General features: G+C 35.7%; 3 protein-coding genes across 7 annotated transcripts; 1 reads left to right on the forward strand and 2 right to left on the reverse strand.

The window, feature by feature from the left end:
* Positions 1–3402: 3402 nt before the first annotated feature.
* LOC103980767 (V-type proton ATPase subunit e1) lies at positions 3403–7839 on the reverse strand. Its single transcript, XM_009397266.3, has 3 exons — positions 7618–7839; positions 5393–5440; positions 3403–3661 (listed from the first exon to the last, which is right to left on the reverse strand). Exons 1-3 carry the CDS (start codon positions 7713–7715, stop codon positions 3595–3597), a joined length of 213 nt encoding a protein of 70 aa, XP_009395541.2. The 5' UTR covers positions 7716–7839; the 3' UTR covers positions 3403–3594.
* Positions 7840–8215: 376 nt separating this feature from the next.
* On the forward strand, positions 8216–14430 carry LOC103980768 (transmembrane ascorbate ferrireductase 2). 5 transcript variants are annotated; one of them, XM_065146097.1, is made up of 6 exons: positions 8216–8526; positions 9797–9845; positions 11043–11242; positions 11329–11399; positions 11582–11640; positions 14365–14430. In XM_065146097.1, exons 1-5 carry the CDS (start codon positions 8266–8268, stop codon positions 11607–11609), a joined length of 609 nt encoding a protein of 202 aa, XP_065002169.1. In that variant the 5' UTR covers positions 8216–8265; the 3' UTR covers positions 11610–11640; positions 14365–14430. The 5 variants fall into 5 exon arrangements, with proteins under 5 accessions (XP_065002169.1, XP_065002168.1, XP_018679902.2 ...); XM_065146096.1 differs by having other exon boundaries at positions 8217–8526; positions 11329–11640; positions 14365–14382; XM_018824357.2 differs by having other exon boundaries at positions 8217–8526; positions 11329–11640; positions 14349–14367.
* LOC103980770 (homeobox-leucine zipper protein HOX3-like) lies at positions 14205–15614 on the reverse strand. The gene is made up of 4 exons (XM_009397269.3): positions 15348–15614; positions 14991–15184; positions 14718–14797; positions 14205–14646 (listed from the first exon to the last, which is right to left on the reverse strand). Exons 1-4 carry the CDS (start codon positions 15430–15432, stop codon positions 14361–14363), a joined length of 645 nt encoding a protein of 214 aa, XP_009395544.3. The 5' UTR covers positions 15433–15614; the 3' UTR covers positions 14205–14360.
* Between the last annotated feature and the right edge of the window lie 10968 nt (positions 15615–26582).

Raw genomic sequence — 26582 nt, forward strand, 5'->3', positions numbered from 1 at the left:
GAACGAACCTTTTATCCTCTTCTTGTGCTTTCTTCTGCTCATCACATTGCTGATAACCCTAATAAAAACAAACCATAAGATCAAAACAGTAGTTTTTGGATCACTCGTTCAATGCTGGATCGGTTCACGGCTGATTTAGCATGGATGAGGAAACCTACAACTTTGCTACAGTATGTAAGTAGTTGTTGTGGCTCGGAGTTCGACGTACATTATTTGTAAGGGTCAACTTCATGTTTTTATTCTCTCTGTCACTCTTCTTCCTCTTATCATTTTCCTTCTTCTTTAGCTTTTTCGGCAACCTTTATACGTGGGTGGTGCTGCTCCTTCCTTCTTCTTCTTTTTTTTTTATTCGTCTTTTATTTGTTTTAGCATTGAATCCCAAAGAATAAAAACGTTATGTAAGTAAATTATTATCTTTGTTTTTTTTTTATTTAATAGTTATTTATGCATGATGAAATGAGTTCTCGCTGAAAATAGTTTTTCAAAAGTTAACTGGTATTTATTCCTTCACATTGAGATGAGCATTGAATCTGGAAACTATCATAACAAGTTTTACCATAAAAAAAAAATTGCAAGGAAACTCTTACATTTTAGTAGAAATGAGAGAAATTAAAGAAAATAGGAAAAATAAACTGTTAAGAAGTAGAATAATCCTTAAAAATATTAAGAAAAACTGTTCAGATACGATTAAAAATATAAAAAACCATTGCATAAATCCAAGGGTGGTTTGGTGAAACTAAAAAACAAAATGGAATAAAAAAAATAAAAAAATCATATAAATCTGAAATATATATAAATTGTATAAATTTAAAAATTTGTTATAGAAGTTCATTTGGTTGGAATATAAAGGTTTTCCCTAAATTTCAAAGCCTTTGGACTACTCATTAGGTTGATACTATGATTTTAGGATCAAGCCAAAATCAAGATATCCAAATCCAAAAAATACTACAAATAATAATAATAATAATATTCAAAATATATAAAGAAATTTTAAAAATAATAGACTATGCAGAAATTTTAAAAATCATATACTATTTAGATTTTGGGATCAAACCAAAACTAGGGTATCGAATACTAGTTGATTTTTTTGGATTAATTTTTTATCACACCTTTAGAACATATTTATAAGCTTAATTGTCAAAAAATGTTACATAAATGTATCATATTTTGATGGAAATAAAAAATATAAAAATTAAAAAAAAAATCATAGATTGTGCAAATTCTAAAAAAAAAGAAAAATATCAAAAAAATTATAAATTAGAAAATATATCATAGAGGTCCATTTGGTTGCAACCGAAAGCTTTCCTAAAAATTTTACATTATTTGGATGACATTTTATAAGTTCAAATGTCAAAAAATATTATACAAAATTTGAATGAATCTAAATTTTTACCATAGCTTGTGCTATAGTGTTATGGAAATGTTATATGCTTATTTATCTAATAATCTCATTATAGGGATAATCCACAAATGAAGTATTTTTCTTTTCTTAATTAGATTGATATTAAGAGATTAGGTGATACATCAAAGAGATTGTTAAATAGATCTGATTTTGAAACTCGTATCATAAACTTGAATGATCTATTTTATTATGATGAAAATAATAATAGTAATAGTGTTGATATCTTTGAAAATGAATTGGATGAAGAAAAAATAAAAGAAGAGATTGAAGGTGTCATTAATCATAACATTTATGATGCATTTTTAAGCGAGGACATATATGATAATCTTGAACAAATGACACCACTTCCTTACGCTGAAGAAGATGATTGTTCCTATGATGATCTTTTTGTTGGCGAGGGTATTATAAAGCCTCTAAAATTATTTTATTAAATATTTTTTATACATACTATTTTGTAATTCAAATAATATCTTTGTGCAAGTATTTTGAGATGGAGATGAATTTCAAAAAGTCTTGAAAGACTCTGATTCGAAGAGACTTTGAGATCAAAGCAACTTGAAATTATAAAATAACAATAAAATGTAAAGTTTTCGATTATCAATAGATGATAGTAGCTCGTGGTGGAATCGATAATTTTAGAATTATTAAGTTTTATAAAAAGTATGAATATAATTTGTTAATATTAAATTGGGATCATAAGAAATACAATAGTTCTATCATTGCAAATCAAATCAAAAATCAAGTTATGATAAATATTGATTATACTTCGAAGATGATTATTATTGATATAGAAAAGATATGAAATTACTATATCATACAAAAAAAGAGAAAAAAACTTATCTTGCATGGGAGCTTGAAGAGGTTCATTGCGACTTTGACCAATCACTGATCTAATGGAGTTAAAATTGCATTACTATGAGACTCTATATGTTCAATTCATATATATATATATATATATATATATATATATATATATATATATATATGTATATATATGTGTATATATATGTATATATATGTGTATATATATGTATATATATGTGTATATATATGTATATATATATATATGTATGTATATATATATATATATGTATGTATATATATATATGTATGTATATATATATATGTATGTATATATATATATATATATATATGTATATGTATGTATATGTATATGTATGTATGTATATGTATATATATGTATGTATATGTATATATATGTATATATATACATATACATATATATATGTATATATATATATGTGTATATATATATACATATATATATATATATATATACATACATATATATATACATACATATATATATACATACATATATATATACATACATATATATATACATACATATATATATATATATATATATATATATATATATATATATATATATATATACATACATACAAATAAATATATATAAATAAGAGGAAGAACATAAAACTTTCCCACTCTCTTTTTTTTTGCCCCATCGTCTCACCCTCCTAATTTATGGTCGGGGGAGAGGCTAGCAAATGTTTATCACTAAGCATGAATAATATTTCTGTCAAGGTAAAAAAAACAATGTGAAATATTTTATTTTTGTAAATATAAAAATCTTAATATAATTTTTAAAAATATAAGAATTGGAATACTAAAAATAACAAATTAGAAAGAATAATTTATAATTAATTCACCAATCATACCCAAGAATTGGTTCCAAAATAACCGTTTCAAATGAGTGGAGTTGATAAATATGTATACTAAGATATATCAAAACTGAAAATTATATTATTCTCACTACTATCTGTGAATATAAGTTTGTTTATCTCCTGCTAAATATGTCTGCATTGAAGCCACAAAATACTGAACAGCTCATACAAAACCAATATTACCACATGGCCATACACTTTATTCTCATATATCAAATAAATGTGGATGAGGAACAACTAATTGGCCAGTTAACTACTTGGGGCCAACTGCCACAAGTAAATGCCAAGTGAATCAACCAAATGAAGCACACTATTAAAACAAATATAAAGATACATCTCAAGTTATAATAAACACTTCACTTGGTTCAGAGAATAAATTGAAGAAATCTTACAATTAGATGCTGACATATACTGCAACCAAAATGGAATGTAGTGTGTTGAATCACAGCAAGCGATCTGAATTATTCTTTGGCAAGCATCTCACTCTCCTTCGCTCAGGATTGGAACAATCAGAGGTTTCAGCTGCGCAAGATAGACAATTGCCCACCTGACAGGAAAATAAATTGGTAATCATTCATAAAACTAATGATTGGAAATTTCACCAGTGAGGTAACAATAAGATCGATAAGACTTTTGACATTTTCACTTGGTAAATTGCTTGGCAAACTCAACTGCCATTTTGACATTAAATTTAACTGGGAACAATAAGCTGTACACTCTCCCAAAACATCAGACACCTTTAATGGGTGATTGCCAAAAAGAGGAGAAAATAGAGATAAACCTCATCTCTTATGCAACATAATAAATCAGATGTGATGAAAATCTCATGACAGATGTAACAAGATTATACTACTGCCCCATTACCAAATTCAGCAGCGGTTTAGCATGTATTCCCTGTAGTCATGCTCCTTCCTGAGACATTTTGAGTCATATCCTACTTCCAAAAGTTTACGTTCCTAACACAGGATTTGGATGTTTGGCCCTGATGCAACCTACAGTTCGCATAATATCTTTGCTCGAGGTCTAAGATTCAATCAATTAGTCTTTTGATTAAGTCAGTTCCAGTCAAATGGCACTTGGCATAAAATTTCATATTATCACTATAATTTTTTTAGTGGGTTCTCATTGCCATCAAAGAGATACTCCTAAAATTGATAGCGTTACTTAATTTCTTCTATTCAAAATATATAAAGTTAGGAAACATGAATTCCTTTGAAAATGACAAATTTGTAATGTAGATCACAACTATTAATTAAAGAAACTTTAATGCGTCAGCTAAGGATTATATACTCGGATGGGATCAAGATTGGCAAGAAAATATTTTAAAAATAAAATAATAAAGTAACAAAAATGGAGGGAAAAAGACTTCCACATTATTGGTTAAAATCAGTTAGGTCCAAACTTAGGGCCTAGCTAAGCACCTAAGAGGTTGCGGCCAACAAGAATGGAGTTGCTATTGACTGGATGAAAACCTCCAATGGCAGGGCTATGATCATGAAGAACTTTATTGCATGGTTACAAAAGATTCTCTTATGTACATCTCCCATGATACACTAGTAATTTACTGGTAGCTTTATCTACAGAGGTAGCTTTATTGGTACCAGTTGCAACCCTTCAGTCTAGACTAAAAAGACCAGAATACACTAATAATTTACCCAACAGGAAATTTAATACTTGTAACATCCAACAATATTCTAAATCACTTGTGTGGTTACATTTTGCATGCTAATTGAACACAAAAATTGAACATACACAAGTGTATATCCCATACTAAGAAAAAGAATAAAGTGTACATCAAAGATAATTCTTAGCCATTATGAATTATATGTTCAGACAGCAAAAATATAAGGTGCGAGGCTGTTACATTGTTACAGTAAGCTATCTGGCTGGCCCTTGGTGATTCAGTATATGTTGATATTATCATATTAGAAAATATTAATGTTTCATGTGGTCAATTTTGATGTAGCTAATTCTTATGAAATAGACACTTTTAAGCTCATCAAAACTTTCTAATTCTGAATTCCACAATTTTCAAACGTACAGTTCAGCTCCCCTTAGGAAAGTTCTTTGTATACTTCTGATGATATTTTTATCGGTTAATGCAATATTCATAATTTCTTTCAGTAGAACCAATTCTTAGCAAGACTAAGATATAATGTAATAACATGGAAGCAAAATATCTTGTTATAGATCACATGGAAGCAAAACAAACTTAGAATCACCAAAGATTGTAATGAATTAAAAAGAATGCCACAAAGCCATAGCAATAAGAACTTACATCATCCAAGAGCAAACTGTTGCTGTGATGATCAATGTTAAATGAAACCTGCACAACCAAATTGTTAGAATCACTTCACATTTTCACTAACAAAAATCATAACCAACAGCAATATCTGACATTGAACTAGAAATTATGACAACAGATTATACCATCACCTATCATGCTAGTAATTACCCTAACTAAAAGTATCTCCCAATCTACCTTCCAATGTTGGACTGGAGAAAGTGTTTGATACCAAAGGTTGGTCTTTCAGTAAGTAAATTTGTGAACATCAGGATTGCATCTGAAATCCCCACTATATAAATGATTTCCTGTTATCATAGAGTGAACAATTAATACTACATTTAGGGTCATTTTTTATGTTTTCGAATGCAAACTAGAATTAGATTAGTTGCAGAGTTGAAGCAAATGATGTCAAAAAGTCAAGTGGGCAGAGATGAGGGGATTTAGAGTTCAATAGGGTCTTGAAGCAGGACTGGATTGATGGTCACTATAGATTATATCAGTGGCTGCTTTTCTTTCTCTGAAGTCTAATTTGTTCAAACCTAACTCGATTCATTAAGAAATAACATGGCTGAGCTGGTGAGTGGAAGAAGGGAAGCATTGTAGCTATTTTTTCTTTTTCTAGGTATTCATAAAATTAAGTCAGATAGGTGGAGTCAATATCCTTCTTAATGCTTTGCTGCAACAATATTTTTATTTCAAATGTTATTTTTTTTTGTCTGAAAATATCTCTTGCAAAAAAGTCTAAAGAAGCCTTTCTCTTTATGCTCTACTCATAATCTTGCCCACTTGACATCTACACTTCTATCATTCTCACCATAAAATATTATCTATACTGCAAGACATTGCTAATATATCTATCATCTGTAATTTAAAAATCAGAAATCAGCTCATTCAAACTCAGTGGTGAAAATCCAAGCAATGAGGTTCCTTCAAGAATTTACTAGGAAATCCTTATTCTGGTTAACCTATACCTTGAACTTTTAATGAAATAACACAATGATTATTCGCCATTATTATGTTTTTCAGGCATCTTGAGTCGAAGAACCATGTTCTGACAATTAAACTAGAATATAACATCATATATCTTATGGCATTTGAAATAAACTAAAATTATATGACTAGATCTTCACCAATCAAATAATAGAAGGGTAAAGAAGCCTCCTAAAAAATATGGTTGGTTAATGATAAATTGATTTCCTAATCTAATTTTCCTTCTACAATATCAATAATATCCTAAATATTAGGGCCCAAACTATGGAAACATTGGACTACCAAACTTGGATCTTGTAGTCATTTTCTATGGTTAGTTGACGAGGACAATGATTCCCAATTTGCTTCTGTCGTAAGTGATCCATCAGAACGAGACATGAAAATCTCATATAGGAAGATTAGCAAATAGTGGTGCCAATTTTTCATGGATGCTGAGCTTGAAGAACCTAAAGATGATGCAATCATTGTTATGTTAATCCTTTTTCTAATGTACAGGTTCAGGTTGTCCAGACAGATCCTTACAAGGCTTGATGCCCGCAAAAAGGCTGAATGGACTGATAATTCAAGGCTCAGATTAATATTAATTGAGATCAGTTAAAGCACCATCAGTTGAGCTAAATTAGTCTCAAGAATTGAATTTAATCTGCACCTACGATTGGGCGTAAATAGACACCCATTGGTAAAAGGATGAGCACTTAATTCAGAGAAAAAATTAGAAAAAAAATGAACATAAGCAATACAAAGAAGATTCGGATATTTCGACTTAAGAACACATAATAACCTTTTTTTACCATTTAATGTGGTTCTTTGACTACCAATGGTGCCCAGACTTGCTGACAATCACACCAAATCCTCTAAATCAACCAATACCATTGAAAAGTGCAAGAATCTTCAGATCTTTTTGCACAACAAAGAAATTGATTGTAGAAAAGGGCGGTCCAGTACATAAGTCTCCTACTATGGGGGCCTGAGGACGTCAATTTATGGAGATCAAAACAAATTTAAAAAGAGACTTTTCCGAGAGTTTTCAATAGAAATCATATCAGAGACCTTTCAGATTACACATGCAAGACAAAAATACAAGCGATACCAGCATATCTGGTAAAAAATTCCATGGATCTCCATCCGTAGAAAGGAATGAATCGAGAATTTTGAACAAGTCCGTTGCCAAACGCCACGAAACCCCTAGTAACCAAGAAAGAGGAGGAATTGAAGCAATGACGTACAGATTGCTGGAAGGACCACGTTTGCAGCAGAGGCGCACCGAGACAGAAGCGACAACGCCCACCACAACGAAGATGATGGTCGTCATCAAGAACCCCATCGGACAACCTTCTTTGATGCTTCGATCTCCTCCGCCGCCCCCGCTTCAACCTCTCGCTCTCTCTCTCTCTCTCTCTCTCTCTCTCCTCTGTAATCGGGATGGATGGGCTGTGATGTTTTGTCGTCTCTTTTCCCACTCTTTTCATGTGCACAAAATAACGTGCTTGGAGGTCCGCGATCGTTGGAATGTGCGTCGTACGGACCCCCGATAATTTATCGGATCTGGATTTGATGTGACCGGATCCGAGTCCGATAACTGAATACTACTAGTCGGAGTTTCACGTTACGATTTACGACACGATCTATCAGCCGATGACAGGACCGTGGCGCCCATCAATATTGTTTTCATAGAATTTGTTTGTTCGAATCGAAATCGAAGCCGAATTATCCAGGTCTGGTCCGGTTCGATTTCGAACCGATGAATCACCAAGCTGATTCTAATTTCGATCTGTTTCGGTTCGAACCGAACCGTGGCCGTGTACTGGTGTCACGTTTCTTGTAACAGTCAACAGAAGGGCCCTGGTTTTGCTGGAGGCCATAACGAAACGGGGATGCTGAAACAGGCGTCGGCGGCCACTGAATCGGCTGCTGCGGCAGAATCCGGAGAACCGCATCCCCCCGACTCAGATCCCTCATCGGCGATGCCCCTGTCGCCGTCGGATGGGGGGACAGCTGCCCCCGTCGTCGGCCTACCAATCGTGCCTCTCGTCCGCCTCATGGGCGCCGCCGCCGCCTCTCTGGTCGTCACCTGGGTCGTCCGTTTCCGCGGCGGACTTGCCCTGAACTCCGACAACATAGATCTCGTCTTTAACGTAACCGCTTCCTTCTGTCCCTTTGCTTACCTCTTTTCATTTGCTGTTTCCTAATTGAGTTGTAATTGCAAGAGATGCTTCAAGGCGTAGATTAGTATTACCAAGAACTAATTTGAGATTTTTCTTAGTTTTACGGAACACTGTATGCCGAGCAATTGGTTTCTCAGAACAGTAAAAGAACTTGCATCGTTTCAGAGGACAAAGAGCAACTATTATAGTTAGTTTATTGCCCTTGTTCTTTGGCCGTTATTTCATTCTGTTGTGACTTAATGGACTTTCTGAAGTTGAACTACAAGGAGAGTTTTTTTTAGCTTTATAATTCTTACTGAGTTTGGTCAGGAATGCCAGATTATTATAAAACACTGTAGTTGAGTAGTAACCTTTCAGATTTGTTTTTTACTTTGTTTTTTCTTGTAATTACTCACCAACATGGTTTTCTAAGTTGTTTGAATATTCGGTTGGTTTTGCCACTTTCAATATAAAGCAGGTGATGTTGGTTAAGTAGTCTAAAAGTTGATTGATTATTCTTTTTATACTGAGTTTGCTATAAAGACACTCCACTGGCTTGGGCTTGTTTTTGTTATTTTTTTGAAAAAGGAAAGAAACTATATTAGATTAGCTAGAGCTACAGAAATGGGAGGAAGTGACATCCTCCAAGGAAGACCAAAAAGGGGTACGGCCATTTGTTTCCTGGCTTTGACTTGTTTTTGTTATGAAATAGCCTGGATTCTGAGTGACCAACCATTATTTGAAAGAGACTGGAAGATGCTCGAAACAAATATAGGTTTAGGGTTTCTACTTGATTCTACTTGCATGATGAAGGTATATTCAAGCCCTTAGAGGGCCCAATCCACATATATGATTGAGAACTGATGGTTATTAAAATTATTGGAGACATGAAATGTGGATTCAATATTCCATAACTTCGAAAACACTTTGGACTTATTGTTTCAACTCCAACTTTTTATCTTGCTGGAAATATACAAAAACCTGATCTGAATGGAGTCAAATCAGCACTAACTAAAAAAAGGGGGTATTTTGAAACTTTTACTTAATAGTCTATGGTTCCAAACCTTTTCTGTTATTTGTTGAGCAAATAAGTTTCTCACTATATGGTTCTACTTCTACACTAAGCTTAACATGATTTCTTCGACCCTCCATGATTTTGTCCGAGATCAGTTGTACCAATGTCAATTGATTAGTATACACAATTAAGTGTTGTTCTCTGTATTATACTTAATAAATTGAAAGCTAATGATGGGTTTTGTAGGTTCATCCTGTACTAATGGTGATTGGATTCATACTTTTGTATGGTGAAGGTATCAATTATTCCTCTTAATTATACACTTTTTATTTGAAATAGATCAGTTTCTTGCAGTTGTTTTAAGTCTTGTACACAGTCTCTGAATGTGTTTAGGGAAGTTATGTGATTCATCTCTTGCTGTAGTGCATGCCAGTGAAATTCTAAATTTGACTACTAACATAATCTGAAGGGTTTTTAGCATCTTTGGGTGTGCACGAAAGATGCCTATTCAACTGTTTCCTAACATTTTCTGCATTTTACATCTAACAATTGGTGTGGTATCTATGTGCATCTTCGTTTTCAATTTCTCTTTGCTCAAACTTCTCTATATTCTATTTAAGGTGATGGACGATGATAAGCTGTAGAGTTACGATATCACTTATAATCTTTTGATTCTTTTCCCATGAGTTTTGAATATTGACAGAAAGTTGAATGTAATTAGATAAGTTGTATATTGTGTTATTTATGAATTTATCCATTTGATGGATGAAATGATAAGATGAAAATCTCATCTTATAGGAGTTAAAATTTTGTTGGCTAATTAATACAAAGTAGAATAGCTAAATCGATTCAAGCAACTTAGACCAGAAAGAAAGCTCAATGGACAGGATACAATGACTCGCAGTTATATCCATCTATATCAGGTCCCTTTTTGGACTTGATATATTTGAGATCTTATAATAGGAATGCCATTATGATGGGTAATGGATCAGATCTTTTGGTGGTATATGACTCTTTTGGGTCCTTGTTTCCTGATCAAATAAAGTCTACTTGTGGAACACTACTGACCAATTTGCATGTACGTGTCTCAAAGAATACAATTGTTTTTACCCTTCATCATGATTTCCACTTCCTAGACAGTTATATTTTCATGTTTTAGTGCTGGGTTTTTCTTTGGTTTCTCGAAGTTTTGTTTTATTCCAGTTTCAGCTCTCAATCTTTGGATCACAAATGCAAATTGCATGATAGCCACTTTACTTTTATTTGCACAGATTTACACACATCATTTATGCTTGTAACTCTGAGGAAGGGCAACATTCTCTTTAACATATATGAAGGATCTGTAGATTTTGTATAAGTATATGCCCCATTTTTTCTTTTGTATTTCTGATTGTCTTCGTAGCAAAAAAAAAAAAATTACGTAATCTCTTTTGTTGTTTTCTATATTGATTATTCTTGCTGCAACTGATCACTTGTATCCTGGTAATGGCAGCTATATTAGCATACAAGACATTATCAGGAACCAAGAATTTTAAAAAGGCAGTGCATCTTACAATACAGTTCCTTGCCCTGTGTTTGGGCTTCATTGGTGTATGGGCTGCCTTAAAGTTCCATAACGGCAAGGGCATTGACAACTTCTACAGTCTGCATTCTTGGTTGGGTCTGACATGTCTTCTATTATTTGGCATTCAGGTGCTTCAACTGTTCCTTATACCCAAATGTTTCTTGGCTTTATTTTATTGTTTCTCCTAAGTGACAGTACCTTCACCTCTGTGCAGTGGGGCATTGGATTTGCTACCTTCTGGTATCCTGGGGGCACAAGAAACGGCAGAGCTTTTCTGCTTCCATGGCATGTATTCTTTGGTTTATATATTTATGCTCTTGCTGTGATTACTGCCACTACCGGCCTCTTAGAGAAGGCTACCTTTCTTCAAAGTAGCAGCATAGTATTACGCTACTCGAACGAAGCTTTCCTAATCAACTTCTTGGGTATTTTGATTGTGGCTCTCGGTGGCTTTGTTGTTTTTGCAGTCATAACTCCTGGATCTGTCAAGCCTGATGCATATAGAGGAATTCAAGAATAGGAAAAGGTTAGGAGTTCTTTTTTTCGTTGGCATGGAATATAAATTAATTTTCTACATAATTACGATGAACTTTTTCCTATCTGAGAGTAGATATACTTGTGTCAGATTTTCTATCAAGCAGTGTGGAGTCTTCTTTTTCTTAACAGTTACATGTTTGACTTTAATGTTCAGAAGTTATATATGAAAATTGGTGCAGGAATTATATCTATCCATATGGTGCTCTTTCGGTGTTTGATTGGTCCAGTTTTTCTGCTAGCATCTAATTTTATATCACACTTGCTCTGGAAGAAATCATTTTTGCTTACTTTGAATTACTTTACATGTGATCCTAAATTTAGATTCCAAAGTCAAAAGAAGAGTTCTGGGGAACTAATTTGAAATTTCATAGTGAACAAGGACGAAATATTTGAGTTTCTGATGGATCATGACTAGAACATTTATGTTACTAGGTTTTGCCAAAGAAGAGCATCAAAGTTTGTCATGGTCTTATGTTTAAATAATCACCAAGTTTTGTGAAGGCTTGGAGTCAGTCAAGATAACATTTACCTCATTGCTTAGGAAACACTACAAATGCAGTACAAATTCGAAGGCACGATTGCTTTTCTTCCTGGTTTTTTGGCTGTACATGTATTTTAGGTATACAAGCGTGCCTGTAGGTTTCACTTGACTGAAATTAGTTTGTTCTGTCCAAATGTTTTGGCCTGTAGGTTGAAATAGTGAATGACAAGCACAAGCTTTGTGGCAGGAGAACTTAATGTAGAAAGGCTGAGGACAATAAAGTTTGTGGGCCAAACACAATTAATGCAATCAAATAGAACATATTCGTGTTGTACTCCAAACCCTGTTCCTTTTTAACTGCAAAATGAAAGAAGGCTTGAAAGAGGAAGGCCTTAGAGCTGTTCATACTGTCATCAGATCTTTTTGACAAGGAGTTGGCAGCAGTGCAAACAGATATAAACTTGAATGAGATTGCTAAATAGAGGGAGCTGATCCACATCTTGGCTGGTTCAAAGTTGTATATGCACACCACATAGGTGATTGATTACCACTTATATTCTTCCCTGAACTATTTATTTCATTTCTGAGTCTACCAAGACCTTACCATCCTGATAAAACTTGGTTTTGGGGTAATCTACTGGTTATCGCAAAGAGATAGTGCCAAATAACATTCTGACAATACATTTAATAGCAAGAAGATGTGTAAGACTAGAGGTTGTAGCTGCCATGTCCTTCAAGTGAAACACACTGTTAGGTTTGGGTAGGTCCATGTTGGATAGACATGCTCATCCTGAGCCCATGTGGGAAATGGGTCCTTCTTTTTGCTTGTGACCAAAAGCTCAGCTTTGACATTGAATTGTTGACAGTGCAAGATTGGACTGGAATGGTACTTGTCATTTGTCTTTGTATCTTTGCACTTAGAGGTTTGCTCATAATGAGCTGATGCTGACAATTAATACACATGCCATGATAGCTGGAGGAGAAGCAGCTAGCAAACTATTCAAACTCTTATGTTGCTATGTGATAAGACATTAAAATGCATTAAATGAAAGAGGAAGCTTTGATCTTAATGATTCTGATCTACCAAACCAAACAAGCTATGCTTTTGTTACTTTTTCCTTTTTCTTCTCTACAGGAAGATGGGATGAATAACTTATCAAATGCATTACTGAAAAGAGTGCAAGATAAATGGAAGAAGAAACTGATTTCTCAAGCAAACCTAAGCATTCACGGAACTGATACAAGAAGCTGCCACCTCACTTAGGAAAAAGTTATAACTGGTTCAAACAAAACCCACCTTGATGTTTTACTTGCAGCACATACAGATCTAAAACAAGATAGATAATATAGTGGAAGAGAACAACCAAAGCAAAAAGACACACTGAGAAAATGAGAAAGTAACAAATATAGTAAGATTTTCTTCTCTTTCATATTTATAATATTTTTAAAAAACAATATCTTAAAATTTTTAAATGTCTTTGTCAATAAATAAGGTGTAGAGAGTATCTTAAATCTTTTAAACCAATCTAGAATTTTTATCCATCTTAGTCCTATAACTATGATCACAGGGAAGACCATATGCTACAAGATGGACTCTTCTGGTCCTACAGAAAGTCTATCATGTCACTGTAAAGCTCCATTTCTAGGATATGTTCAGGAGCTGTCCTTGTAAGCAACAAGGGTCCCATAGAAACCAAGTGGGGGGATGATGAGTTCTTCTTGTTCTTTAAGTTTCAGTACTGACCAAGGTGGTCCTAAGAGTCTCATCTTGCTCTTCTTTACCAAATTAATATGATTAGCTTGTTATTGTTGCTGTATTAATAATTATGGAATGATCCCATTATTTCTATATATAATAGAAACAGAAAGCTTGTTCTCCATCATTTCTCTATTGCAAGAGCTGTCAGATGTTGAGACTAGTAATTCTTGTCCCGATTCACTTATTACACTGATGATTTTGTCCATAATGATCATTTTTTATCACTAATAATTATAGTAAACATATGCTCAGTGTCTTCTTATATTATAAGCACAAAATAATATGCAACTCTCTTCAAATTAGTGTCATAAAGCGACAAATGCAGAGGAATTGAATTGGGATGATATCAGAACTAATGCATAGGTTTCCATGGCAAACATAAAGCACTTGTTTAGCATCTCGAAGCTTGAAGTCATTTCATGTACAAAACTTATCCCCCCATCACTAAACTCCTCAGCCATCTGCGCTTCTAGCAAGCTGTGGAGCGTGGGAACGGCGAGGCCGACGGCGGCCTGCCGATGACGGCGCGAGGAGTCGCGGTGGCTGCGGTGGTCACGCGTTCGCACCGGGGGCACATGGTCAGGGACGAAGCCGGCAGCGGCTGGCGGGTATGGGGGGAGAGCACGGTGGGCGGGGCCACCCGCAACGCCCGCAGCTCCTCCACCTCGCGCTGCAGGCGGCGGTTCTCCTCCGTCAGCGACCCGAAGCACCGTTTCAGGTACTCGCACTCCATCTCCGTCTGCTTCAGCTTAGTCCTGCATCCCCAAGCGATGCTCATTAACTCCCGAGTCGAAAGAGAACAAGGCGGAGGGGATTCATGACTCACCTGGCCCGGCGGTTCTGGAACCACACCTCCACCTGGCGCGGCCTCAGCTTCAGCTTCATTGCCAACGCCTCCTTCTGCTTCTGCCGTTTCGTTCATTTACGTCGTCATTACATCACCCAGAAAATGGCAACAAAATGCGCATTAATCGCAAGGCTTTCAACAAGCAGGCACTCTTATTGCATCCATCAGTATGAAGTTGAGAAGAAGATGGCCAGAAATTACTACCACGAAAGCACAGAACGCTGCATGCAAAGAATAAGAGAGGAGGCTTACTGGGTTCAAGGTGTGATGCTGCCTAAAACTCTCTTCCAGCAGCCTCGACTGCTCCTTGGAGAGCCGGAGCTTCTTGGGCCGGGGGTTCCCACCCTCCTCTTCCTCTTCTTCTATGCTGGCCATGGGGTACTCCTCCTCACCACCATAAGCTGGCTGGTTTATGTCCAGGTCTCTCATGTTGCAACCTCCCCCTCCTGAGAGCCCAAGAAATGCAACAACATATCACATTCCACTGATACAGAAAAAGAAGAAGAAGAAGAAGAAGAAGAAGAGAAAAACACAGAGAATCAAGAAAGAAAAAAAGGCATGCAAGCCAGAGGGGGAGGAGATCAGATCAAAACAACAAAAAAGCCTAACCAGAACGAATAGGTGAAGAAGAGATCAACCCAGGGACACCAATGGTCAAATCCAGTTCAGCAGGGCTCCTCCCCAGATCTCCCATCAGGCACTCCGACAGAAAGAAAGAGAAGAGAGGAGAAGAGAAGGGAAGAATGGGAATTATGGTGAGAGGTAAAAGAGAGGAGGTTTTAGGGGGGCTATAAATAACAACATGAACAGAAAACTGCAGCAGGAGAGAAAAAGAAAAATGAAATGAAGGGGGAAGAAAAAGAAGAGAGAAAACACATGACCATAAAAGAAGTCTTAAAGGAGGTGGGGAGGGAGCGTAGGGGGTGGTAATGGCGGGGGGAAGGAGGGGAGGTGATTGGGACCCGAGGTGGGGTCCCCGAGGTGGAAGGGGGTGGAGTCGGGGGGGGGGTTTGACTCGAGTGGTCACGTCAAATGGGGGCAGCAGGAGGCGGGATGACCGACACGTGTCAGCAGGCATCCAGGAGAATAGCCGGCAGGTCTCCTTGTCTGGGGTTGCCGAGTCGGCTTGTCGGGTCGAAGGTCGGCTGCCGTAATCATTGGGCATACACACCATCTATACACGTTTAGAGAAATATTTCTCATTTTTTTTATCTATTTTAATTCCTTTTTATTTTACTCCATTACTCTCTCTCTCTCTCTCTCACCAGATGGTGAACAACTCTTTAATAGCTCCTTCTTTTTCTCCCTCCTCTCTCTCTCTCTCTCTCTCTCTCTCTCTCTCCCAAGTGGTCAACAACTCTTTAATTCTTCTTGTTGCATTTGCAGGTGAAGAGAAGACAAATCCTTCCCGGATTGGGTCTGTTCCCTAAATTTAAGAAATAATAAACTAAACTTGGATTAGCAGTTCGGTTCTTCTTACACTACAGCTATAAAAAAAAGAAAAGAAAAAGAGAATGCATCACAAGAAGCAGTGGACTTCAAATCATTCTCACAGATGCAGCTTTTTTTTTTCCTTTGCAGTGACAACGAATGGGAAAGAAGAGGAAGGAAGAGAGAGAGAGAGAGAGAGAGAAAATTTGCTGCTAAAAAGAATCCAAGATTTTGAGAAGAAATTGGAGGGTGGAAGTGGCTTCAACTTTCTGATATCATCATGATGTTATGCTTCAATTGTGGTTGATCACTGGTTTGTGCTGGTCCACAAGGTTACAACTCAAAGACTGCCTCTCCCTTCTCTCTCTAGCAAATGGAATGACCTCTCAGATTCCCATTGGGACTCGTGGGTGTTTTGTCGTTTCAAGTACGCATCAAATCATGTCACTTGTCATGTAATGGGGTGGGGGTGGGGTGTGGGTGTGGTTTTGCTTCCCCAATGTGGCCATGACATTGTTGGTGTTCTTGTCCCTCCCTCCAATGACAATCGTATAATATTATTAATTTCCTTCGATCACCACTTTTGATTTTGATTGAGAAATCGAGGATTTGCACTTACATGCATCCACTTTTTGGGTCCACTTCATTTTGATAGGCGAAACAACACCACGGACTGGTCTAATAACATGATGGGGTTTGATGATTTATGTAACCTCCCTCCCTCCCTCTTTTTCCATGTCACATTTGCTATTTTGAGGTTCTTCCGAAAACTTCTTCTTCAACTTTTCTTCCTAAAGCTTAAAACTTTACTTGAGCTCGTTGATAATTTCTTTATGAATTATATATATAGATATTTATTTCAAGGAGTCAACACCAAATCCAAGTGAGGAGCACCATTGTTTGATTCTGTCAACAAGATAGAGTACAAGAGACAGCCATTGTCTAAAGCTGTGTTTGCCAATAACTTTCTTTACTTGCAATTTTAAATCCATTACAAGTTCCAATCACATGTCCTACAATTCTAAACCCACATTGCACTCTCAAACATCACTTTCACTTGCTCAAACTCAATCATGGTTGAAGTGAAGAGTCCTCCGAAGCGCTTAGAAACTCAAAGCAAAGCATAAAGCACCATTTTTTTTATTTCATTCACTATATTGTGTATATGTAACTAAAGTATATATATATATATATATATACTGGAGCCGATATTATGATGATGATTATTATTATTATTATTATTATTATTATTACACCACTCGATTGCCACCGGAGGACGACGATGATGATTCGAGCCGAAACTTGAGCGCCAAGAATGGCCAGCTCGATCGCTCCCGATCACGCGGGTCCCACGCGGCTGCTCTGTGGGGCACAGGGTGGCCCCACCCCCATCACGGGGGACCAGCCCCTGTTACCAGAAAGTTCCATGACCCCACCACCCTCGGGCCCCGCTATCCATTTCTACCCCTCTTTTCCTCACCTAAAAAATAAATTTAGTATATATATATATATATATAGAGAGAGAGAGAGAGAGAGAGAGAGAGAGAGAAATACTCGAGAGCTTGTTTACATGCCATCATGATTAACCTCTGCCAGTTGATGTCATTTCATTATTAGAGAAGAGATGTTTAGATTCTTCTATTATGATGATAGAGAAAGAGAATCTAAAGGCATCTCAAAAATGTTTTATTCTATAATTAATTTTAAATTTAAATTAGTAAGATTTTATGAATAGATGTTAACATCAGAGAGAGAGAGAGAGAGGGATGTGATGGAAGGCATATCTGTTATATGAAAAGAAATTATTTCAAATTTTATATAGATATGAAAAGAAATCATGATGTTAATTTCTATCGACTCTTCAGCAACTCAATGTATCAATTTTCATCTACCAAAAGACATTTAAGTGGTTAGCATATTATAGATACAAATAGGCTACCGTAATTTGCATCCTGATGTAAGCATCTAATATTATGTTGTAGGAGTAGAATTCATAGACCTCAGATTCGATGCAATGAAAAATATAATCTTTTCAAGAAAACAAAATTGTTTTTATCAGCATATATTACATCATATATTACAGCAGCCAAAGCAAATGCCGAATCGAAATCATCTTCAATCAAGTCTAATTCAGGAGAGGAGTGTTTCTATCACCTTCGATATGGTGTTCTTCAAGATGGAGAATTTGGTGTTTGGAATGATCAACTCTGCTGATAGAAGAAAGCAACTGGTTGGTTGAGTTCCATTCAATCCGGAAGACATCAAGAAAATTAATTTTTTTCTAAAATTAGTGCAACTCATTCGTCCACGATGACGATAGCGATAACTATAATAATAACAAGATGTAATGTGTCAAGACTACATAGATCATTTGTCGTCGTTGAGCTCTACGCAATACCATATTGCAATGTTTGACCATGTTCAACTAAAACAAGAAATATATAATTTATGATACACTGTAAACAGCAACATGCTTGCTTATGGCAGAACTTTAGTATTATGTTTGGCACACATACAACCCCAGATAGGATTTGTAAACACCGATTTACATGCACATGAAACCCTTGATTCCATCTTAACCACTTAACTCTGTCTTAATCACAAGCAAATTATAGGTCATCTTAACCACTTATCCTCCTTAGGATGTTATGATGATAGCTCATGCTAGATGAGTCTATACTCATCTAGCATTCAGGTCCTCTCCCATTTCCAATCTGTGATAAAATCCAGATGGGAGGAGAACCCATGCCACCACCTCTCTCTACCGAGAGAAGAGTATCCCTTCGTAAACTGTAAGCATAAAAATTATTATTATATAATATATATATATATATAAGAAAATTAAGATTAAAATAATAATAAATTAAATTTATAATATCATAGCTTTGATATTGCTAAAAAATCTTTATCTAATTTATAGATGTATTATTATCGACTCTGAAAGTTATAGTGATATCGATTCGTAAAAAAAAAAGAACTCATCTTTTTTTTTATATTTTTCAGATAATCCCTATAAACGATAGATTAAAAAAAAGATAAAAAAATATTTATAATCTCTAATAATATCATGTATCGACACATTCATATTGAATTATTAAAAGATCATATCTATTTATAAACGATAATAAAGAGTCTAAGATCATTAATTAGGAGAGTCTCTCCATCATATCAATCCTATTATAATTATACTTCTTTTTCATTTATTGATAACCGAATCTAATTATATATAATATAAGATACCTAATTAGAGAGGTCACATATTCTAATATTCTTTCACGTAGACCTATTAATTAATTAGATATAAAAAAAATTAAAATTAAAATAAATAAACTAAAAACTTAATTTAAAATAATTTTATTTAATTAGATTTTAAAATTCTAAAAAGGTATTTTACACATTCACACGAATTTTATAAAGCAACTAATAAAATCAATAAACATAATACTACGTTAAGTTTGACTATAAATTTGAGTCATAACGGTTATATGTCATCAATATCATATTTCTTTTCATGTACTATAACACTATTAGTCATTCTTAATGTAATCCAAAATTACCGATGTAATTTATTTTATCAAGATAATCCTATTATGTATATTCGACCATAATATGTATATACATAAATATGAATAGGAGAAATAAATAATTTTAAGTACATAAATAAAATTATTAATTATAATGTTCAGTTAAACATGTATCAATGTATTCTTTATGAGCTACTCACAAACTCAATCATAAAAATATGTTCTTTCAAAAACTTTAGGTTATAAGTCTTAAGTGAATGAGATCAACAATTAATAGAGTGAAACTTAACTTCTTAATCAATATTAATATTTTTCTGATTTTTTTTTTGCTTGACTATCAATTACTTTATACCATAGTGCATTATTAGAGTACTTATTATTCTTAGAAGAAAAAAAATATTATGATATACCACAAAGCATCTTAAGTGACTTGAAAATTAAGTATGATTACATTAAGTTTTCAGATAAAATTTCACAATCATAAAGCTTGATTAGTGGCCTCAAAGCATATTAAAAAATTAATTTTTATTATTGATAATATAATAATATATTACTTAATATTTTTCTTATAAATTACCCCATCAAATATAATTTGTAAAGTAGATTTCTTGTTATCGAGGTAATTCAAAAAATCAACATCAGAAAACATCATCATTTTAAGTTGATCTAATATAAACTTTCATTTCTTTTAGATATTATATTATTTTTTATAATCTTTTAGTGTTTCATTCTTGGGTAACTCTAATATATACCTAGTATTTTGACTACAATATCGATATATAATCAGGCATAAACTTATACATATAATAAACTTTTAACTTTGCATGCATAATAAATATTTTTTATCTTATTTCTTTAGTTATTTTAAAAAATACTTGCTTTGACTAAAATTGTTTACTTTTATCATTTGTTGAATAAAGCTGTATACTAAATCTCTTTAAGACTTCATTAATATATTTTTTATGAGATAATCAAAGTAATTCTTGAGATATATCCCTAAACATCTCAATGCCAATAACATAACATGTCTCATATCAACTATCTTAAAATTCTTAGTAAGAAATTTCTTAGTTTGGCATAATAAACAAATATCACTACTAACAAGTAAAATACTATCCATATATAGATCAATATAATAAACTAGCTCACATTGACTTTCAAATATAAATATTAATCAATAATATTTTTTCTTAAACCTAAAGAAAGTAATGTTATTAAGAAACTGTATATATCATTATCTCAAAGCTCGTTTAAGATCATAAATATTTTTTTAAAGTTTGCTTATTAAATTGTATATTTTTTATTTTCTCTACGAATAATTTATGCTAATATATATAAATCTATATCCATATTCAAAAAAATTATTTTCACATTCATATGATATAATTTAAAATCATAATGAGTAACTAAAACTAAAGTCACGACAATTCTTCATAAGTTTGTTTTTAAAAAATAAGATAATATCTCATTGTTAGGATCGAGAGCACTAAGAGGGGGGGGGGTGAATTAGTGCAGCGGAAAACTTACAGCGATTAAAAACCAAAAGCTGCGTTCGTTCAAAAACTATTATGATGCAAAAGCAAATTCTCGGTTTGTATCTAAGTGCAGTTTGCGTCTAAGCGCAGATTGCGTCTAAGCGCAGTTTTGCGTCTAAGCGCAGTTTACGTCTAAACTCAGATTTACGTCTAAACGCAGTTTTACGTCTAAACGCAGATTTACGTCTAAACGCAGTTTTACGTCTAAACGCAGATTTACGTCTAAACGCAGATTTACGTCTAAACGCAGATTTACGTCTAAACGCAGTTTTACGTCTAAACACAGATTTACGTCTAAACGCAGATTTACGTCTAAACTCAGATTTACGTCTAAACGCAGATTTACGTCTAAACGCAGATTTACGTCTAAACGCAGTTTTACGTCTAGATGCAGATTTACGTCTAAACTTTGAAACTTGTTTGTATACTCGCAGAAGGCAGTATGCAGTTGAAATCAAGACGTAAACGTGAACTGAGATCTAATGATTGAGCGAGGAAAGCCGATTTACGTCTGAATGCAGTTTTACGTCTAAATGTTGAAACTCGTTCGTAAAATTGTAGAGGACAGTTTGCAGTTATCAATAGGATCAAAATGTAAGTGTAAACTGCAAAGAAGCTCGTTCGTAAAAGCACGGAAGACAGTTCTGCAGAATCAAACGTAAACGTAAACCGTAATGTATGAAAATACGAATTTACGTCTGAATGCATATTCGGAAGAACAGCACTTAGAACTTGTTCGTGAAAGCACAGAGAGCAGTAGTAATGAAGGAGGTTTGCAGTAATGATAAAGTGCTCGAAAATAAACGCAAACCAGAGATTTAGAGTGGTTCGGTCAGCCTTGACCTACTCCACTTTTGGCTTCCTCCACCGACGAGGTTGCCGACGTCAACTAGGGGCCTTCCTTCAATAGGCGAAGGCCAAACTGCCCTTTTACAATTTCTCTCCTTTTGACAGGCTCAGGAGACAACCTTTACAGACCTTTCTCTCCTCACTTTACAACTGAAAACTTGAAGAACAGAAGGAGGAGACTTAAAGGCTTTTACAACACTTTTGAGCTCTTAGAATCACAGAAAAGATCAAGATTTTGGTGTAGGTCTGTATCTTTTCAGTGCTGAATGGGTGGGGTATTTATAGGCCCCAACCCAATTCAAAATTCGAGCTCAAAACGATCAAATCGATCAAATCCCAGAATTCTGGGATCAGGCGGTTGCACCTCTTGACTGGAGAGGTGGCACCGCCTGACAGAGCTCGAAGACTGAGCTCAGGCGATTGCTCCTCTCTGCCAGAGCTCGAAGACTGAGCTCGATGGTTGCATCACCTGGCAGAGCTCGAAGACTGAGCTCGGTGGATGCATCACCTGGCAGAGCTCGAAATCTGAGCTCGGTGGTTGCATCACCTGGCAGAGCTCGAAACTGAGCTCAGGCTGATGCACCTCTCTGCCAGAGCTCGAAGACTGAGCTTGGTGGTTGCATCACCTGGCAGAGCTTGAGACTGAGCTCAGGCTGATGCACCTCTCTGCCAGAGCTCGAAGACTGAGCTCGGTGGTTGCATCGCCTGGCAGAGCTCGAAACTTGAGCTCTGGCGGTGCTACCTCTTGGCTGGGGCGGTTGCACCTCCCAGCCTCGCAGCCCTGGCGGTTGCACCGCCCAACCTCACAGCCCTGGCGGTTGCACCTCCTGGCTGGGGCGGTTGCACCTCCTGGTGCAATCAGGGTCCGAATGGTTCGCTCCATTCGGCCCAATTTGAATCTTTTCAGGGGCCCAATTGCCCCAAGATTAAGCTAATGGGATCACCTCCCATTTTCATGCTTAATCATCATGCTAACTATGATTAACTCTAAGACAACTTCTGCAGCTTTGCTCCGATGCGTCAATCGCTTCTTCCGGCGAGTTTCCGGCCAACTTCCGTCGATCATCCGATAAACCCTCGGTGATCCTTCTGCGGACATCCGGCATACTCCTGGACTTTGCGACGATCCACTTAGCGAGTTCCGACGAGCTTCGCTTGGCAAGCTTCTGGACTTCTCGGATCTGTTCTCGCTGAACCTCCGACGACCGTCCGAACTTCCGTCGAACTCTCGAACTCCCAACGTGATCATGATCTTGACTCCGGCGCAACACCTGCTGCTTGTCTTACTCTCATCGTAGTTAATCCTGCACACTTATCTCAACACATAGATTAGATAACAAATGACAATTGACTTCATCATCAAAATCCGAGATTCAACAATCTCCCCCTTTTTGATGATGACAATCAATTGATAAAGGAGTTGTCCTTAACTCCCCCTATCTATATGCCATAGTTGAGATAAGTCAACCTTGAATTCAAGACCAAAGAATTCAAGTGACGTATTGATAAGTTAGATCAGTTAAACTTATCAATGCTCTCATCATGATGCCCATCATGATGTATCTCTTCAAGAATGATGTCAAGGCATGACATACATCATCAAGTTTGTATGATAGTGTTTGTAACCATTCATCATGTAATAATATAAAGCTACGAAGGACTTTTTACATGATGCACACATTTGAGATTTTCTAGCAAGTTTGCATTTTCTTCACAATATCAAATCAAGACATGATGCAAACTATAGCACATGTTCACATATCTCTTGGTGATGCAAGGATGGCATAACATTGTTTATAGCATCATTCAAGTATTTGCAACTATGACATAGATATGATTATGGCAGTTCAGCTATGACATAGTGTTTATCAATTCATATGTTTCTCCCCCTTTGTCATCAACAAAAAGCATGATAGCATTATCAAGCATATAAAGGAAGTCATGACACATATATCTCTTTATTGTTTTTGCTTGACGGAGGAAAGTCATTTTTCAAAGAGTTTTCATAAGAGTGTACAGGAACATCCCATTTTTAGCATACAAACCGAAAAATGAACTTCTTACATGCATTTGGTTAAAAATATTTGTCACATAATTTGCAACATGTTATTTGATCAAGCGTTGTCAAGGCATGTAATAGTAATAACATCCGAAAAATAATTTTAACTAGTTTAAGTATTCGGATACATCAACATTCCTAATTCTCTTCTTATGTAATCAAATTGTTCTTCACATAGGGGTTTTGTGAAGATATCAGCCAGTTGATGTTTGGTATCAATAAACTCTATGGTTACATCATGATTAGAGACATGATCTCGTATAAAGTGATGTCTAATATCAATGTGTTTGATTCTTGAGTGTTAAGCTTTTGATGTAGTAACACAATTATTTCAAGTGCAGCATTCTATCATATTGTATAGCAAGATTTTTATTTCAGCAAGTGTAGCATTGTATCATATTGCATAGCAAGATTTTTATTTCAGCAAGTGTAGCATTGCATCACATGGTAAGATATCAGCTCGTACGATGCAAATTTTTGTTTGATATCTTGATACATGGCATGATAGCAATCATATTAGCAATAGCAACCATATCAATGTCATACTGCTGACTTATCAACTTACATTGGTATGTTGCTTCATATTTTTCAAGGCATAGGCTTTTAAACCTTTTTAGTTTCAGTGCAAAAACCGAGATAAACAACAAGAGATGTTTGCAAATATGCTTACACAAACAAAGATAACCATATCAGGGTAACATATGTATAGCATATCAGGTAACCATAAAGACAAAGTCCTTCATGAATAACATAAGGAGTTTACAACATGTCATATCAAAAACAGCAGATGTTCATACAAGCTTATTCATGAGGTGGAAAATTAAAGTGCCTAAGTAAAGAGTCAAATTGTCGATGGATTTGCTGCAGCTCGGTTAGGATTTGATCTTGTCGAAGTTCAAGCCGTTCTTGTCTTTGTTCAAATCGGTCCATCCGAATCCCGATATCTTCGATGGATGATGTGTGAGTTTGCTCAACCGGATGTGTTTCCTTAAAGGGACAGATCGGAGGAGATTAGGTACTCCTAAAGACTGGGGTTTCCGGCTCTGGTTCAGGTTCAGGTTCAGGCTGAGGGGGATCAGTTCTTCTAGGCATTCTAACCCAGTTACCGTTTCTATAGTGACATCTTAGTCGGTGAAGTAGATTTTTGTTTATTATGCTGAATCTATCTGTTTTCATTACTTCTTCTTCTAGTGGTATTTGAATGTCGTAAGCTTTCATTATTCTAGTAATTATTCCACCATATGGGAGCATCATATCTTTCGTAGATAATTCTAGCATGTTTTGTTGGATCAGATAGCCAAGACAAATGTCACGTCCTTTCATGATTAGGTACATAATTCCTAATTCCAATTGACTCACTTCATCATGATGGTATTATTTAGGAAGAATTATACTAGTCATGATATGATGAAGTATCTTAGTGTTAAAGGGCAATAGATGTTCACAACTTTTAGGAACAGATTCTATGTTAGGATTGGCAAGGATTGTTCCTAAGGCTTCAACGTAGGATGTTTCAATGGTTTTTTCATCCCATGATCCTTTAAAGTAAAGTCCTATGCTTTTCATGGGAATACCTATCATATCACAAATTTTTCAGCATGGTTTTTGGAATCAAAAAGAGTGAGATCAAACTCTTCTACTACTCTCCTCTTTCCCTTGTCCCTTGAGGATCTTCTAGATCCCATTACTACTGCTGTTTAGAGGGATGATGATGAGCTAAAGTAAATGAAGAACAAAACAGAATTTAAGAGCTTCTTAGAGAGTACCTTTGTGAAATCTTCAAGAGAAGGAAGGATTCTTGATGTTTTGCTCCGAAATGGGAGGTATTTGGAAGGCTTAGAGGAGTGAAATGGGAATGGAGGAGACTTGGAAGAGTAGAGGAGGAAATGGGGGTGAGTTGGGGTCGGTTCCTTAGCCGGCCCTAGTGTGGGTTTAAAAGGCAGAGCTGCTGGCGGTTGCACCTCTGGCTGGAGCGGTGCCACCTCTGGCAACCCGTGATAGCTGGAGGTGCCACCGCCAGCTGGAGAGGTGCCACCGCCTGCAGCCAGTGAGCACCTAAGTGTTAGGATCGAGAGCACTAAGAGGGGGGGGGGTGAATTAGTGCAGCGGAAATCTTACAGCGATTAAAAACCAAAAGCTGCGTTCGTTCAAAAACTATTATGATGCAAAAGCAAATTCTCAGTTTGTATCAAGGTGCAGTTTGCGTCTAAGCGCAGATTGCGTCTAAGCGCCGTTTTGCGTCTAAGCGCAGTTTACGTCTAAACTCAGATTTACGTCTAAACGCAGTTTTACGTCTAAACGCAGATTTACATCTAAACGCAGATTTACGTCTAAACGCAGATTTACGTCTAAACGCAATTTTACGTCTAAACGTAGATTTACGTCTAAACTCAGATTTACGTCTTAAACTCAGATTTACGTCTAAACGCAGATTTACGTCTAAACG

The sequence above is a fragment of the Musa acuminata genome, chromosome BXJ3-4, assembly GCF_036884655.1.
Source record: "Musa acuminata AAA Group cultivar baxijiao chromosome BXJ3-4, Cavendish_Baxijiao_AAA, whole genome shotgun sequence".
Classification (NCBI taxonomy): Eukaryota; Viridiplantae; Streptophyta; class Magnoliopsida; order Zingiberales; family Musaceae; genus Musa; species Musa acuminata.